The 17,098-nt window shown below is 40.5% G+C and overlaps 1 protein-coding gene across 3 annotated transcripts in view; it reads right to left on the reverse strand.

Moving 5' to 3' along the window:
• The window catches only part of CDHR3 (cadherin related family member 3), a 54,470-nt gene that overhangs the window by 14,202 nt on the left and 23,170 nt on the right, over positions 1-17,098 (reverse strand). For all 3 annotated transcript variants that reach the window (XM_017811503.1, XM_017811504.1, XM_017811502.1), the window contains exons 4-14: positions 15,530-15,698; positions 13,107-13,192; positions 11,289-11,383; positions 11,078-11,182; positions 7,341-7,489; positions 5,800-5,989; positions 5,325-5,493; positions 3,714-3,813; positions 3,472-3,570; positions 2,634-2,860; positions 778-949 (exon numbers count right to left, since the gene is read on the reverse strand). In XM_017811503.1, the coding sequence (XP_017666992.1) occupies positions 778-949; positions 2,634-2,860; positions 3,472-3,570; positions 3,714-3,813; positions 5,325-5,493; positions 5,800-5,989; positions 7,341-7,489; positions 11,078-11,182; positions 11,289-11,383; positions 13,107-13,192; positions 15,530-15,698 (1,561 nt within the window). The remainder of the gene's footprint in view (positions 1-777; positions 950-2,633; positions 2,861-3,471; positions 3,571-3,713; positions 3,814-5,324; positions 5,494-5,799; positions 5,990-7,340; positions 7,490-11,077; positions 11,183-11,288; positions 11,384-13,106; positions 13,193-15,529; positions 15,699-17,098) is intronic.

Here is a 17,098-nt window from a genome sequence, read left to right on the forward strand (position 1 = left end):
AAGTGGACCTGTGGGCAGACCCTAATTGACTAACACAAACACAGACATTGTATAGGTTCATGTGTCAATACCACTGCTGCAGAGCTCCCTCTCTGGCACCAAGGGGCTGCAGTAGGACAGAGAGTCTTGCTTTTGGTGCTCACAGCACCTGGACAATCTGCTCTCTCCTTTGCAGCAGTCACCTTAGCAACACAAAAGGAATTGCCCCAAGAGAGTGTGTTCCCTCTTTTGTGAAGCTGAGTGTCATCCCACACCACTGCAGTTCTCCAAGTGGATGTTGCTGTAGGTTCGAACAAGGGTTGTTAAAATGGGGATTTAATGGATACAGCACGGACCTAGGACATGCAGGTTTGAACAGTTGTTTTCGACTGTATACCAGCATCTTGATGTGAGATACACAGAGTAACAGAACTCTCCATCATTTCTCACAATTTGTTCAGCTGTGATTGGAATGGAAATTTGACACTGCATATCATTCCAGCTCATTCTTCCAAAGTGGGTGTCAACTGTGTAATTAATTGCCAATTAACTCATGTGGTAAGCAATGCAGTCTTGCAAGGGAATTGTTCTAGGTGCTAGCACCAGTAGCCAGCTTGTGGAGAGACATCTCTTTTGGTAAGCAGCAAAATAATGGTGTGCAGAACTTGTGGATCACAACTAGCTCACCATGACAAACAGCACATAAAATGTGTTAGATTTTTGTTTACAAATCTAAGTGAACCATCAGCATTCACTAATTGTTTCACCATTCCCAGCTAGCACACTCTGACACAGTACCTTCATTAATGAAGTAACGGAAAGACCTGGGATCAGAGTCACGATCTTGACATTCAATCCTGAAGCCGTTAATATTGGTCCCAACAGCTAAGCTGACTGGGATTTGAAATGAATAGAAATTAGGTGAACAAACTGGTTCTTCATCATTTACTTCCAAAACATTCACAGTTACCTGAAAGAAAAGAGCAATAGCAAGCTGGAGCTGCTCCACTGTGCTGAGTCAGAATTTTATTAACTTCAGAAACTGTTTGGCTTTGCCCATTTTATTCTTTTGATCAACAGCAGTTGAAGAGCTCTGAAACCCCCTTCCAATCCAGTTCCTGCCAGAAAATGTCTATCGTCATTTGTGCTTCAATTTTTCTTGTGATCAATGCTCTTCTGGGAACAGGTTCCTTGACCTGAACCATCTTCCAAAACTAGGATTTTCAAGCTTTCTGACCATTTGAATAACCTGAATTGTGTCATAGTTAGAAAGACATATTCATTAAACTCCATTTCAAACCTCTTGAATTGCTTCGCAGTCATCAGTTAGGCTTCCTAGCATATTTAATAATAATTCATGGCATGATCCATGGAAGAAACAATGCTTATAGACTGTTCCCAGTGAGAGAGAAATGCTGGTAATGACCTTCTGCATGGCTGGGAGCACCCCGAGTAGCACCAGATGTGTTTAATGTCATCTGGGATTATCTGGCTGAGAGAAAAAGGCTACCCTTCCCAAAGTTCTTTCCTAGTCAGACAATAGATAAACTTGTCATACTTAAAATCTTCTGATGCTGAATTTTCGTTAATCATCACCTAGAAATATTATAGATGATAAAGAGAGTAAGTATCTCCCATCTAGCATCTCTATGGGTGGTGCTTGGCTGGAATAAAAAGCAAGTTTAGTACTTGTGTCACCTCCAAGAGATGTGCAAAAATCAAATGTAAAGCAGTCATGAGGGAGAAAATGTGAAAAGAAGCAAAAAGGAGTCTGTCTGTGAAGGACACTGGGATGCTTTGAAAGAACTGACTATAAAGTGACCTTTGTGGGCATACCACCTATATTTTTATTTCTGAATAAAATAGGTCTGGGCAACAAATTTGAGCATAACCCTGCTGTTAAATGTTGTCACTGGTGCCTGGCATGGCCTTGGATCCTGCCAGATAACACCATCAGGGAAAAAAATAGATCACAGTCAGGGGAGGACACGTGTAAGTGTTCAACTCCAATAGGCCATGTGGACACAGCTGTGCTGGGCTGGGCCCTCTGACATTAACCCAAGAGGCTGCCCAAGCCCTGCTCCCATCCCCAAGGTATTTAGAACATCCTCTCTGTGCCACCCATGAAAACACAACTCTGATGGGCTGCAACACAATTCCCACATTACTTTGGATGCCTTGCAGTGACAAAACATGACAGATAAAATCTAAATTATGTTTGAGGGCCAAGGGACATTACACAGGTTCCAAAAAGGACTTGTCACTAGGCATGGCTACAATTAGATTGTGCTACCTGGCCTCAAGACCTTGTTATTTTTCTATTTTCTGGTGCATATATAGCCATACAGAAAAACTTAAATTGTTTAGGGCACAGAAAATAATTTCACTGCTCAGGTAAAATAAGAAAAAAAGACTGAGAAACAAAAACCACAGAGTTAAAAACATTAAGATATTACTTTAATTGTTTTTGTAAGAAATAAACCAAGACCGAGTGAACTGAATGAACCTTTTTCATCTGAGTAATATACGAGTCTGTGCAGGGTTCAACTTGCCCTTCACAGACCAAAGTGCTTTGCCCAATGTCTTACTGTTCTTGCCAGGTAGAAAAGAGAAAAACGTAGATAAAGTGGAAGAAGTAGAGTGGATTTACTCACTGATGCTGTTGTAAACTTTTCTTGGTCTGAGGCCTGTACTATGAAAATGTGTTTCTGAGTTGTTTCATAGTCTAATCTAGCTAAAATCCTCACATCTCCTTTGGTTGGGCTGATCCAGAAGATATTTGTGTAATCCCTGGTGCCTCCTCCAGCTACAATAGAATAAGTGATGATAGTGGGTGGCCAGTCCTTGTCTATGGCATGCACTCTTCCAATGCTGGATCCAACTGAGAGACAGAAAATCCATATTTTATTAACATTTTAAGGAACAGGAGGTACAGAGTACTTGGTCCTACAAAAACTTGATGAAACTGAAGATTCGGTCTAGAGGTTTTTCCCCCCAAAAAATTAAAGCAATGGTGTGAGAAGCACTAGTTCACTACGCTGTGCTATGTCTCCCCTGTGCATGGGCTCGCCTGCCAGCAGTAAAGACCAAAACGTGAAGAGTCTGTAGAGAACCACAACAGAAGTGCACCGTGGCTAGGCCAAGGGAGTCCTCCCTTGTCTGTGTCAGTCTGTAATGGTTTCTTTGCAGCATCACACTCCCTCCAAAAGGCTAATTTAGCAAGAGCAGAAAGACATCTGAGTTCATTTCCTGGCACTGTGACAGATTTCTTGTGCAATTGCTGAATTTGTCTGTGTCTCAGCTTCCATCTGTACAATTGGAGTTTTCGCCAGTTTAGTCTATTTAAGGGTAGTAGGTGGTTGTATGGTGAGACCCTGGTTGAACTGGAACTTTGAACCGTTCACCTCATTTAAATATATGAAAATTCATGTAGAGCTAAGAGGTACTTACCAACATGACAACATTATTTTCATAATGTAGGTGTTACTGTACCTTTAGTAATTTCTGAAACATTAAATACGTAAGATAAAGTACTGAAGACTGGAAAAAATTCATTCACTGGCTTTATCCTGATGTAAATGTAGATGATATCTGGAAATATAACAAGATTAAATCAGAGTTAAGTATGGCTGTGAAATTTTCTCATGCATATATTCAAAATACATATGGTATCCCTCTCTCCATGCTGTTACAGCACAGAAAACTATCAATAACAATTTAAAAGGGATACTTGCTTGAATAGTTAGGATGGGCAATATCTTGCACCCTGACAGTCAAAGTATAAACTTCAATTCCTGGATTAGCTGGGTTCTCTAAATCAATAGTTCCAGTCATCTAAATTAAAAAGAAACACAATTGTATTTATGCTTCCTTGTGGGAAGTCACAGTACACAGGATGGCAACTACTTTTTTCAGCGTTCTGTAAGTATGGTCTCCCCCTTGGACATATAGAATTGTTCTACAGGAATAATACAGGCTATTAATCAATCGCAGGATTGAATTCCAGGCTTTTTTCTACACATTCATGCTCTGTTATCTCTTGGAAATTCAAAACTCTTCTCTTCTGCCAAAAAATTTCTTTCCCATAAGTGCAGGAAGTTCTATCATTTGGATCATAAGGTCTTAACCTTTTACCTAATCAATTCAAAGCACGTGTAATGAGCTGGTTATTTACTCTGCCCTTTGTTGGCTCAACAAGAATCTGTGATTGCTAAACAACAGTAGTTACTCCTTGAGCTCATGCCTGCAGACATTTACTAAAGGTATCAGGTCCAGCCACAAATGTTTATCCAGGCACCAAGTTGTTACTAAGTGGTGGCTCACACAGATTTAAATCCTAATCTCCTGAACTCTCTATCTTGCTGTAGGAGCCTCATAAACTTTGGGGCAGTAGGACTAACACACACAGGCATCCACTGTTCATCATAGTCTACAGGGAAACTCCTGGAGGAACAGGTCACTTCAGATAGCCTGTTACATTACACATACACAATGATCAAAGGGCTGACAACAATCATATCCTGTGCAGCAAGAAAAATGCTTTCTATTTTGGTAGATAAAGCAACTAAGGGTAGTACTTATTGGTAAGAATATCTCAGATCCAGAATTAAAGTAAGCCATACAAAATCATTTTACTGCTCCTGTAGCACTCTTGTCTTTTAGACAGAATGCCCATTTTTTCTTGCTTCCCTTTTTCTGTAGTTGCCCATGGTTCTTTTTTGAAGCAATAAAACAACCACTATTGCACATGTCCAGGAACTAGTGGAGTTTCTGGCCAATGCGAGTTTGCCAGCAGCTATCATCATAAGGAACACATATTTTGACATACAAAATCACACAAGTGCAAAACCCACCACACTTTTGGGAAAATTTGCCACTCAGAGTGGTTTTATAATTCTGACCAATGAAGCTGGGAAGTCATCACTGAGTGTGGGATTTCTAAAGTATTTAAATTCTTCATGCTGAATAGTAAGGTTCTTCTACAGTCTGTCATGAGTAAATGGGTATGAAATGGCATCAGATTTCTGTTTATCCATGTAAAAATTGGTGCTTCACACTCCCTAAAAAAGGGTATTTTTTTTAGTCATATCTATCACATTTATTTAAAACTGGAGAAAACAGTCTCTGTTCACTAAATTCTGTAGAATCCTTAGAAAGCACCCAATCAAAGGGTATGTAGTTCACATCCAGTCAAAACAGTCATTCTCCATATTATATCAACTGTGAAATGGATTACAGTAATTATTTTTTTCTTGTGCAGACAATGAATTAAAAAAAACCTTATAATATTTCATAAGTTGACTTCTGAAATAGGATAATCTAATATAAAGCCACAAATGACTGACCACAAGTCTTCCAGACACAGTGGAATCCAGAATGAAGTTATTGCTTCCAAAACCAGATAATCCAGTGAAATTAAATTGATTGTTTGATGGATCAACATCAATATCTTTACAGTAATTTCTAAGATCAATGACAAATGTCCCAGGAGCCGTATTTTCATTTACTTCTTTCCTGTTTAAAACAAACATGTTTCCCATCAGAGCAACTTATATTTCTTCTAACTCTTCATATCCTATTTGCCAAAACATTTCTTTATTTTCCAAGTGAAATCCTAGATCCAAATACAACAATAGATGAAGCAACCCGGAATCTGATCCATATGTTGTGAAGGACAACAGCCCTGTACAATGGGCAGGCTAATGATTAATGTCCCTTGGAACTTCTAGCTGTAGATCTGGGGAGCCCAACTGATGTGCCCTGAACTGCACACTGGTCTGGGGCAGAAAGGCAGCACCAAGGCAGTAAGACTCTCAATACCTGAAGGCAGAAGGACTGCATTCTGGTGGGTTGTCATTGATATCATCAATAATGATTGTGATCTCCATGTTACTGGCATGACCATTGCTGGGACTGTCCTCCACCTGGACTATCAGTGAGATGTTGGGATGGAGCTGCAGTGGAAGGGCATCACGGTCGATTCTCCCAGTCACCTGCAGCACTCCAGTCGCTGGGCAGAAAGCAGACAGAAGTTGGACATTCACCATGGGGGGAAATAACAAATGCTCATGGTGTACATGCAAGAGGATAGGGCAGCTCAGCAGACAGGTAGCAGAACAAAAAGTCTTCTATTCTATACAAATCATGTCTGGTTTAGGAATTTTTTTTAAGTGATACAAAACCGTTCTGAACATTCTGTTCTGAACATCCATAATGGCTACATACCCACTGCTCAAATATAGGCCCTGAGAGGCCTCAGCAGAGCATTTGTAAAGCAGTTAGGCTTCCCTTACTCTCAAGTTGTTATTGCAAGTCAGAGTTGAGTGCATTCACAGAGCATCAAGGAGAATGAGCTGCTAATGCCTGCGCCGTCCTTGCTCTCTAGCAAGTAAGACTGCTTCACTTTCTACTGTTATCATTCAAGCATCCTTCAGCACCTCCAAATCTACTCACGTATCAACAGAGCTGCTCTTAGCTGTGACAGACTGTGTCAAGTGCTCTGGTCAGCCATTCACTTAATATTTTTTTCACTTCTGTTAGCCTCTGTTCAAAAATAGAAGGTTTTTATGGCACAGCACAGTACTATTCCCAGAGCACAAAGGTAAAAGAACAGCATATATATCCTCTGCCTTTTGGAGTGTAATTGAGGGGGAGGGTGACAACATACGGCCAAAGGGCATAGAGAATCCAAAGCATTTGAGGATCTCCCTGATCCCCCACAGTACTGTGTTGTGTGGCACCTCTTACAACTGTGATAAACAGTTCTAAAGTAATAGCAGACAAGGAGCAAAGCAGTCGATGAATTCCAGTCCTGGAGTAAAAACCTCTGGGGAACAGATATATGGACCCCAGAGAGCACGAAGGAGGTAGGACCACTGTAAGAGAGAGGATTCTTTTGGATGGCCTTACCTGAGGAGAGTCATGAATGGAGCAATGAACCTGAGGTGTAGATTTGCTGTGCACCTCAATGCTGGAGAGGATTTCAGACAGGAGAGAGGACATTACGGTACAACTATGTGCAGCTGTTTCAAGAGCCCCAGAAGGGTCACTGCAGCTCTCAGAGATTAAAAAGAAGTCATCTAATCTGATTTCCACCCAAGGGACCATCACCCTGCAGCCACAAGTCAATATTTGTCAAGAAGTCACCTTTGGTCTACTTTCTTCAAGATATGTCACTGAGTCTTGGTCAGGTGACCAAAGACTTTGACCCTAATAAGGGACTGAGCATTCATTATTGATATGGGAAGGCTCAAAATAAAGTAAGTCATTTTAAAACCAAGGCAAAAACATTTTCTCCAAAGTAGCCACTCTTTTTTTTTTTTTTTTTTGGATGTCAGAAGGTACATTTTTGCTTGTCTTACATGGATTTATGGAGAAATATCTGTCAGAAGACTGGATGCTGTAGAAAAGTCTGCTGGGAGAGCCTTCATCATCTGGATCTTTAGCCGTTATGTTGGCAACAATGGTGCCTGGGCTTTGTTCCTCTGGAATTCTATAGATTCTTTGTTTTCTACAAGATAAAACAAAATTCAGCAAAGCACACATTGTGTTTACAAGGGCAACTGATTACAGATTTCTCTGAGTAGCCAATTGTAGGAGCAGAGCCATGGCCATACGGGGCTCAGAGATGGTATTTTCATGTCAGGGTAAATGTCTGCCAGCTGGACATGTAGCAGTAGCTGAACTGGCATGTGTTCCTGTGTTCATAAAGCATGACACAGCCACACAAATAAGTGTTCTTCCCCTGAAACTTTTCCACAGTAAAAACAGTTTGACTTTCACAGAATCATGGAAGCTGAAGATGGGAGGGGCCGTTAAGTTATGCTGTCCATCTCCCTACAGACCCACCAGCTCGTAAAGGCACTTGCTTTAATTCCTTCATTTTGCAAGAGAAAAACAAAAATAGAATAAGTTTAATGTAGTTAATCATCTTTTGGAATAAATGCTGGAGGTTTCTGGGGGACAACAGTATTACAGAAAAGCTGAGTTGTCCCTGCAGTAGGCAGAGTCAGGGAGGAGAACTCCTGTGGGTGCTCGAAGATGAATGTGCCTCAAACTCCCAACAACATCTGTCTGTCTGATGCATTTTATATAGAGAAAACCTTTTTTAACTGCTGCTGTTTGGTATGCCAGTGCTCCCAAATTTCCTATTAACTGAGTTTTATAGCTCAGATATATCTGGCAGGTACGTGCAGGATTGCTTACAGTGGTTGCAGTTGCATGTTCACATGGGTACTCAGGTAGGCAACTTGAACCACATGCAAAAACAGGCATGGGCCAGGACAAAAACATTGTCCAAGGAATTTCTGAAGGCTGATTTATACTACTGAAACACATGCAAACACACAGGCACCTCCTGCTTCTAGAACTCAAAGGAAGTTGAAGATGCTCAAGAGTTCAGCAAAGCATTAGTAGTGTGTTTCAATACTAAATACCTTTTGCACATTTTAAACTTTCTATGCCACCACTTAACTAATTGACTAGTCTATAGTTCCCAGTACAGGAAAGCATGAGACCTTCATTATTCTCTGAAAATACACATCATGTGGCACTTAGCAGTTGGAGCAGAGAATTACAGAACAGAAGATCCCACATCTCCAGGTCCTCACTTGCAATTTTAAAATGGTTAAGAAGACACATTATCTTCAGCTGTTCTGCCAGATCATATGAAAAGAGGCAAGTATACAAGAGAGAAATCACATAGGGTTTTCCTGGTAAAAACACCTAACTTACAGCTAGAAGTAAACAAGGAGTTTATGAAGGCTGTGGTATCAGTGTATTTATGAAGCTTCTATCTCAGTCTTGGCATTGGATGTCTTCCTTCCTTGTTCTCCTGTTGCTTTCAGAGTCACTCAGAAAAAAACAGTAACAGATGTCCTTCACTTGTACCAAAAATGCCACCCCAAAATGCCTGAAGGATATAAGAGGGACAGCTCTAACTGATTTTGGTTCAAAGTAGGAATTCCCTAGGCCCACTGGAGCCACAACTCCAGCCTCCCTGTGGACAGCAAAGTCACCACAGCTCCACTTTCCCTACCAACCCTCCTGGACCCTATGCTGGTCCCCACTAGATCTTTCAGAAAGAAGTGGGACATTATTGAGCACACCCCCATAGCACCAAGTACCAGTACAACTGGGGAGGAGTGGGGGCCACTTCCTACACAGCTGTGTCTGGGATGTGTCCTGGAGTCCATCTGTCTGCCACTTGCCAGTGGCTTTTTACAGGATGGTTCAAGCAGACCTTTCAGACACTGCAATGTAATTGCAAAGGGAGCATATGTTTGTTGTCTTCTCCTTTGTTTTCCAGACTCCACAAGTTTTCCATGGATTTTAACAGCCAGAATTTCAAAAGGCTGAATGCCAACGGAGCGCTGTGAACACCAAAACCAGATGTGCTTGCATATACTGTGGGAACAATTAAAAAGACCTTTTGAAACTCTGTTCTTGACAGCTTTGATCGGGGTAAATAAAGGAGGTTTGCTAACTCATCAAGTTTTCCCAGCTCCCATCCCAGCACTAATTATTACAGTATCAGAAAGTACATGGCCCCAGCATGCTGCTCACATTTTAGCACAGGAGACACCATATGTGCGCATACTAAGGACAGATCATGAAGCGTAATTTAATCTAAAGTGCTTTACAAACTGAGCTGCACTTTTTGGTCTGTAGTGTCAATCTAAAAGGGAGAAGATTCAAACAAATACCAGACTGTATTCATGCCATATGAGAACTGAGTCTTAGAACTTGGGTGTTACAGATGCTCAAGTCACTGCAGCTTTCACTCATTCAAACAAGTAGATAAATATTTAAAAGAGCTGCTTTAGCATTCCAGAAATAAAGATAAATACACAGAAATGGCAACATTTGGAGGGAATAATCAGTCTAGAACACAATGTGCAGACGTTGGCACTGAGAAGAGGATTCCTCCTTCTTGCAGAAGTGCAGTAACGTGGGCCAGGCTATTAAGATTATTGTGTACTGCAGACATGAGGTTCAAGTATCAGATAAGTAGTAGCAACAACAACAAAAATCCATTCCTTTTTCTAACATTTAATTCTTCTGTTTCTTCAGATTCTCCAGCCCTCTACCCATCACGATCCAGATCCTTGACTTCGGCACAGGTGCCATGCATTGTTCTGGCTTCACAAAACACCCAGAAGGTTGTTCCAAACAAGTGGCTGGAACCTCTTGGCACGGCCCCAGGTGTTATCCTGTCTTAACCTTTGCACAGATGGTAGGAGAGCAGCCATCATAAATATTCTCAGCAGGGCCTTGTAGAGTCTCAGAATCAGAGACATAAAGAGAGTGTCTTGAATCCCATTAGTGTCTCATGCAAGTGACAAAGATTAATCAACAACAGAGTCAGATGGACTGCAACAAATGTCAAACTCCTGCTTCAGAAACAACCGTCCATCATGCTTTCCACCACAAAATAGCCTGCTTGCGGTAAATGCATTTGCTTTCCCATTTTTCCAAATTTTCAGCAATATTCCTGATTCCAACTAAAACTCCATTAGTCTTCAAAGCTATTTCTGACTTGTGTGTTATGACACAATTTCCTGCTTATGACACAGTAAGAGACAACAATGTTTCAAAAAATCACTGGGATTGTTTACAAGTGTGTCTGGGAAGAAGAGGAAGACAGATCAAAGGGGAGACCTTTTTTATGTCTAGACATTTCTGCATGAATAAACATCATTATGGTGAAATGCACACCTGCATAAAGGGTAAATTCTAGATGATTGTATTCACACAGGTTGAAATGAATCTCCTTGTCTGAACTTGTCCAAAGGTCTTTGCATACCTATAATCTCTCTAAATGCTAAAAAGTACAACAAGCTTGTTTGACTTTTCTTAGCATGAAGGCAGAGCCTGGAAAACTCTAAACTACTAAGAATATATGTAAGAATAAAAGAGGGAAATTAGGATAAAGCTTTCCAGTGTAAGAACAGGAATCATAACTAAATTAAAATACTTTTTTCGATTATATTTTGTTGTTATATTTATTTGTCCTTATGTTACATGGTCTCATTGATGCCAAAACAGTAAACCTGGGAAAACATCTACATTTCAAGTGCAATGGAAAATTTTCACTCACGTGGTAAAGTAAGGACTTTCATCATTGATGTTAATTATATTTATATTTACTGTTTTAGTTGAGTTGAGTCCATCCAGATCTGTCACTGTTACATTTAAAAAGTAACTATAAAATAAGAAAAAAAACAAGAATTGTTCTGTGGCTATGCAGAAAAACATTTCTCTGACTACTGTAAGCTAACAGGTGCATGGTGAATAAAATATATTCTCACCAATGTGGATCTTTCTCATAGTCAAATTCTTTTGTGGAGAAAATGGCTCCACTTTCCGTGATCAAGAACGGCACTGTCGTAGGGAGCAGTGAATACTGAAATGAAGAGAGTAAGGAATTAGTCTTTGTATATTTAAACATCCCTCCATTCATTCCTCATCTTGTAGAACAGGCCAAGTTACAGTACAGCATTTGCCTCAAACTGCACAATGAAATTCTGACACACAGATTGGACAGGCCCTGATCATCACACCCGAACAGCTTGAATTTGGTCTTAAGTGGTTTGCTTACAGCCAGTGAAGAGTCACAGACACCAAACTACATCAAAGGTCACACTGTTCTCTACCTCTGGGAACTCCAAGTCTGCAATTAGAATTTCACAGAGAGGGCAGCCATCCGGGCCACAGCACCGCAGGAGATAATCAGCTTTGTGGTGGCAGCAGAGTGCATGCACAAAGAAGGACAGAGAGAAGGGGCAAGGCTGGACTTGTGGGACATAGATGCTATGGAGGAGGCAATGACGTTTGGGGATCCAGATGATGGGAGAAGACAAGGAGAGGAGAGTGGCCTTTCACAGAGTACATAAGGGGGTGAGGCTGGAGGGTGTTCACAACAGCCCAGTGCTAACAGAGGTGGGACATAACAGCAGCCACTTAGTGCATTACACAACACCAATGGGTACTGCAGCAGTGCCTGGGTGTGGGAGGGAGAAGAACACCCCAACACTGTACACAGTAGGGAGAAAGGCAGCACCCTACTCCCTGTGGCTATGTGGCAGGCATTCCCACCACGTCCTGCCCGCTACCTTCACATGCCAAGCCAGCTCTAGTAGCCCCAAGGACATTTCCTTTACTAGTGCAGGTGTTAATAATACCCATACAATCTGAAGTGTGCAACAACACAGAGTCATGCACCATGCAAGTACCCTGCAAAATCCACTGAGCAGATCTGTCCGAGGATGTAACGGCATTTCTCTATTTGCACCTTCTTAAGCCTGAGATGTGTCAGCTTGTGGAACTTACTGCCGTTGCTTTTAGACACAAAGCAGAGCTAAACTCCCACAGCTCTGCTTCCCTTCTCACCAGCTTGGGTTTGGAGCTTTGACTGGGTAAAGCCTGAGGATGGACTTCAAGCTAATTGCTTTCTTGAATAATGCTACACATTGAAGTAGCATCTTTGGGTTCAGTTCTTGAATGTGCTGTACTTATTGGCTTTGTAAGCCAAGGCCAATAGATCAAAGACACAAGACCATTCTTAGGTAAGTGCAGTTACTTTTTCCCTGTCTGCAAACAAACTTATCACTTTCCAGATTTTTTTCTGATACTGAGAATATTTTCAGATCAGCTAACACATTTTTGTAACTGAAGGTCACAGTTTGCCCTGGCATTGTCAAAAACCTGAGATTCAGTTGCCTGGTAAGTGATTTCCCTACAGTCTCATTTAAAAGAATTTACATTTTGATACAGAAGGTTAAAAAACTTATTTACTTTTAGTCACTCTCATCTACAAGAAATGTTTTGCAAGCCTTTTTTTTTTTTTAAAGAGTCACAATTTCTACTGCCTCTCTGGTTAACAATGTCAAACTCTGCCTTCAATATCACCTAATTTTGGAAGGTTAAGAACTCAAAATACAACTTATGCCAAATATTAAGGCTGGCTTTTCTAACTTTAGTATTGAAAATGCTTATTTTTTCCTGACTAAACCTTTTCCTGTGTTCCTGATAAGGAAGGAAGTTGTTGAAAGATATTGGTAATTAGCTTTTCAGATACAGTGGATTATATAATCTCTGTTTGGTTTTTTTACTTCAATACAACTTACTTTGAGTTTCGCATTTTCAGGATCAGCTGCATCAACTTGGTAAATGCATTGTGGACGTGTTCCTTCCAACACATAGATCATTAGAGCTGCATGGATATAAGTGTACTCAGTGTTAGTTGGGTAAGAATAAACTACCCAGCAGCAAACAAACCGATGCACTGAAGCTGTGTGGAGGTATTACTGCTTGCTACATATTCTCACTTCACAAGTGTAATTCCAAAATCATCACAAAGATCACAAATACTCAAAAGATAAAAAGAAACCAATTACACATCTGTAAACAGGTAACCATCACTGCGAACTGCAACATGAATTGTGCCTCCAGGGAAAAGACTGATCTTTCTATACGGCCTATCTTGAGCTGTTCACAGTTTACAGAGTAAAACTATGCACTTGGACTACATCTGTGTCTTTCTTTACTATTCAGATGGGGAGAACACAGTTCTGTGCTAGGTCCTCATCAACATCCCCTTCCTCTTCACCTCCTGTGCCCTGCCAGGAGAGCTCAGAGCTTTTCCTCTTCATTTCTGTTTTTCCTTTATACCTGTGAGGTAAACAGTGGATGGTCTGCACCAATTTAAATGTTTGCTTTACTAAGGTTGCTAATTCAGTGCAAGGTGTATTTCTTTATGTAGCAGGGATTCTCACAGCTGGGCTACCCCATACTGAACCACCGGCAAAAAGCTTATCTCTCCTTGGGTAGAGCAATTAACAGGACAACAGGTCTTTAGATCACATTATTTGCTTTATGCCTTTTCGTGTCTGCTGGACCTGCTCTTTCTGGACTATTAATTTCCACTGTGACCCCTACTGATTGCTGCTTCTCATCAGAGCAGTGGGAAATCCAGAGCAGCATAATGAGTTGTTCCCAGAGGACAACAATATGAATATAAAGTTTAATGAGATGGAGATACTTTTTCATAAACAGTGAATGCGCAATTAGTGTCTAATTGTAGCTGGTACTGTTAACTAAAGCCACACAGTCAGACAGATCAGACATCTGTGCTCACCAATTTATGGCAGCTCTAGCTGAGAGTTAAGCTGATGCACTTATTTGTAACAAGCTCCCACGTAGTGTGTTTCATGCTGTGTTGATCCCCTGAAGTGTCACATTTAATTATTATTAGATTCCAGCAGCACCTATGATATGCAAGACACCAGCTATACTGAGAAGATGACACAACTTCTTCCCTAGGGGAAGCTAATTTGCTTTACAAACTAAGTATTGTATGGAATCAGGAATGTCAAAGTGCTTAGGAGGCATCAGTGAAGGGGCTGAATCTGAGCGGGCTGGTCAGAACTGGCAGGTTGCAGCCCACATTATACTGCTGCCAGTCCAGACCTGGGGAGTCAGCAGCCAGCTTTGAACAGCTACCACGAAGGGATCACAGTTTAGAATTTTCAGACTTTTAAAAACTGAATACTGTGATGTTAGAATACCAAGTCTTCGAACAGGCTCTCAGTACATCATGAAATAATCTGAACTGTTCTGTCTGCATGTGAACACATGACAAATACATCGCCATATTTTGCTGCCTCCTGGTACAGTTTTTCCAGGTCCCTCTCATTAGTAAATGAGAAAGATAAGGTCGCTCAGAGAGTAAGACAATTATTTCCCATCCATTTGAGGGAGTTGCCACTTACATTAGGTACCATGGCATGCACAGCCTGCACTGGCCACAGCTGGATCCAGACTCTCCAGCCTCATTCCGAAGGCTACTACACATTCCCCCCCATTGCATCTTTGCCTATGGTCTAAAGTAAATGTGGTTAACATCATCTGCCCCACACAGGAGACAGAACTCTCTACCTCTTTCCATTTGCACCACCATAGATCACAATCATTGAGGTCTCACTCTTCAAAGTGATTTTCCACTTCATTTCTTATGTGCAGATGCAAATGCAACATACAGATGTAAAACATCTGCAAAGCAATTTTTTTATCATTTTCCCTCAGAAATTCTTGCACATATAATACACACTTATTTAAATTTATCTGGCCTGTCCAAATCAGTCCAATTTTCAACAAACTACTGAAACATGTACCCATACACAGTGGTTATATCCCCACCAAACTTCAGGTCTCTAATATATATTTCTAGGTAGGTATTCATCTAATCAAAAAAGAACATATATATTTATTGGTATAAATTCTTTTTTCTTTTAATTTTTCTTTTAATTTTTCTTTTAATTTTTTTGTCAAAGCTTCGAGAAAAATGAAAGGGCATTTCCAGTGATGAAGAACACCAAATACTTGTGTTAAATAAAGCTGTGATAAACACCATGTCCTGTTGCTCCCTCGTTTTTGTAAAGGAAAATTCATAGACTACTTTAGCTATGGGCACCATATGCAGCTATAGCTTTTTTTAAGCTGATGTCATATTTTCAAATATTGTTCTTTTCAAATACTACCATTATCTTACTTTGAATTGCCATATTTCCTCTAAATACAGGATGTTCATTTTTATCTGTTACTCGAATAGTCAATATGCTAAGGTCAGTTCTTCCAGTTGTATCTTCAACGAAAATGTGTAAATCAAAGCTCTTTGGCATTGTTTCATAATCTAGGACAGGGTTTCCAGTGGTAACAACCTGAAAATAAAAGATTATCATTAGCACATGATGCAAGAGATATAAGTTATAGTTTAGATGAGTGAATAAGTTATGGTCTAAATGAGTGAATAAAGTAAAGGGATACTTTCCATCAATAAATAGTATTTCAGATCACCTTCTACTTGCTGGTACATTTCTTGTCAGCGGCAAAAATGTGACAAAAACAGAGTGGAGAGAGAGACCAAATTGTTGTGGCTTCATGGAGCAACTCAAGGATCTTTAGTGTGAGGACCAGTTTGAGGAGGAGAAAACCTGGAAGGAGCTGTCCTGTCTCATAGGCAATGCTTTTCCTTCAAGGTCAGGACTACATTTTGCCCTTCCTCATGTAACCTGTTTCTGGGAGAAAATTTGCAGGAAACCAGAGGAAGAAGGGAGCTGCACAAGTACAGTGCATGAGAGAGAGACCAGAAATGTTTGGAGAAAATGCTGAACTAATTCAAAAGTAACCTAGGCCTGGAGTTTTGCAAGACTGATAAGGCAAACATTTGCTTTGTGTTTGGGGTTTTTTTAAGGCTTCTACCTCTGCATATTTCCTCTTAACACAGAATATGTACAAACATAAGACTGACACTCCACGAAGAAACATTAAATGCATTCATTTGGGATTTTGGATGAGTCCAGAGCAACAGCCAGATGCTGAAAGTTGTATGTTTCAAACTTCACTGTTGAAATCAATAAAACCCCAAGAACTCTCCTTTCTTGGACAAGAAAGGAAAAGGCAACTGTTCAGTTTACTGTGTAGCTAAAGAGCTGTGAAGCCTGAACATAGTAGCAGGGTGCTGCGGAACTGGAGAAGGAGGAGAGTTGGGTCTCGCAAGTGTATGTGACAAATAGAGTGTCTCTATTCACAATGCTGCAGAATAAAGAAGGCTGGAGAGGATGCAGAAGGAGAACAATGAAATAAATCCTTGGGTTTAGATTAGATACTGTGGCCAGAGTTCAAATACAAAAGTGATATCCTTTTTGTGTGGTTTGAAGAAAGAAGCCAAAATAGAGCCAATTAACAAAAAGGAGAGTGAACAGAAGCACAAATGTTTTGTGCCTTCTGGTATGTAAAAAAGCTGCTGTCTGGAACCTTGTGGATCTTTTTGTTACAATACTGCAGGAGAAAATAACTGTGTCCTGGATGGTTTCCTTTCCTCCTATATTATACAGATAGAAGTTTGATGCTACCTCAGAAAAACCACGCTACGAAAGTTTGTCACACCAGTGGAAAGGTTGGTCTCCAAAATGAATGTTAGTTGGCAATCCAAATACAGTAAGCAGATGCAATGAATTCAAAATGAGAAACTGTCCTATTCTAAGCAGAAGTAATGTGCACTGGGTATTATCCCTCCAGTTCACAGCCAAATATTTTCATTAATGCTGTAACTACAGCC

The sequence above is a fragment of the Lepidothrix coronata genome, unplaced genomic scaffold (assembly GCF_001604755.1).
Source record: "Lepidothrix coronata isolate B3197 unplaced genomic scaffold, Lepidothrix_coronata-1.0 Scaffold32, whole genome shotgun sequence".
NCBI classification, from domain to species: domain Eukaryota; kingdom Metazoa; phylum Chordata; class Aves; order Passeriformes; family Pipridae; genus Lepidothrix; species Lepidothrix coronata.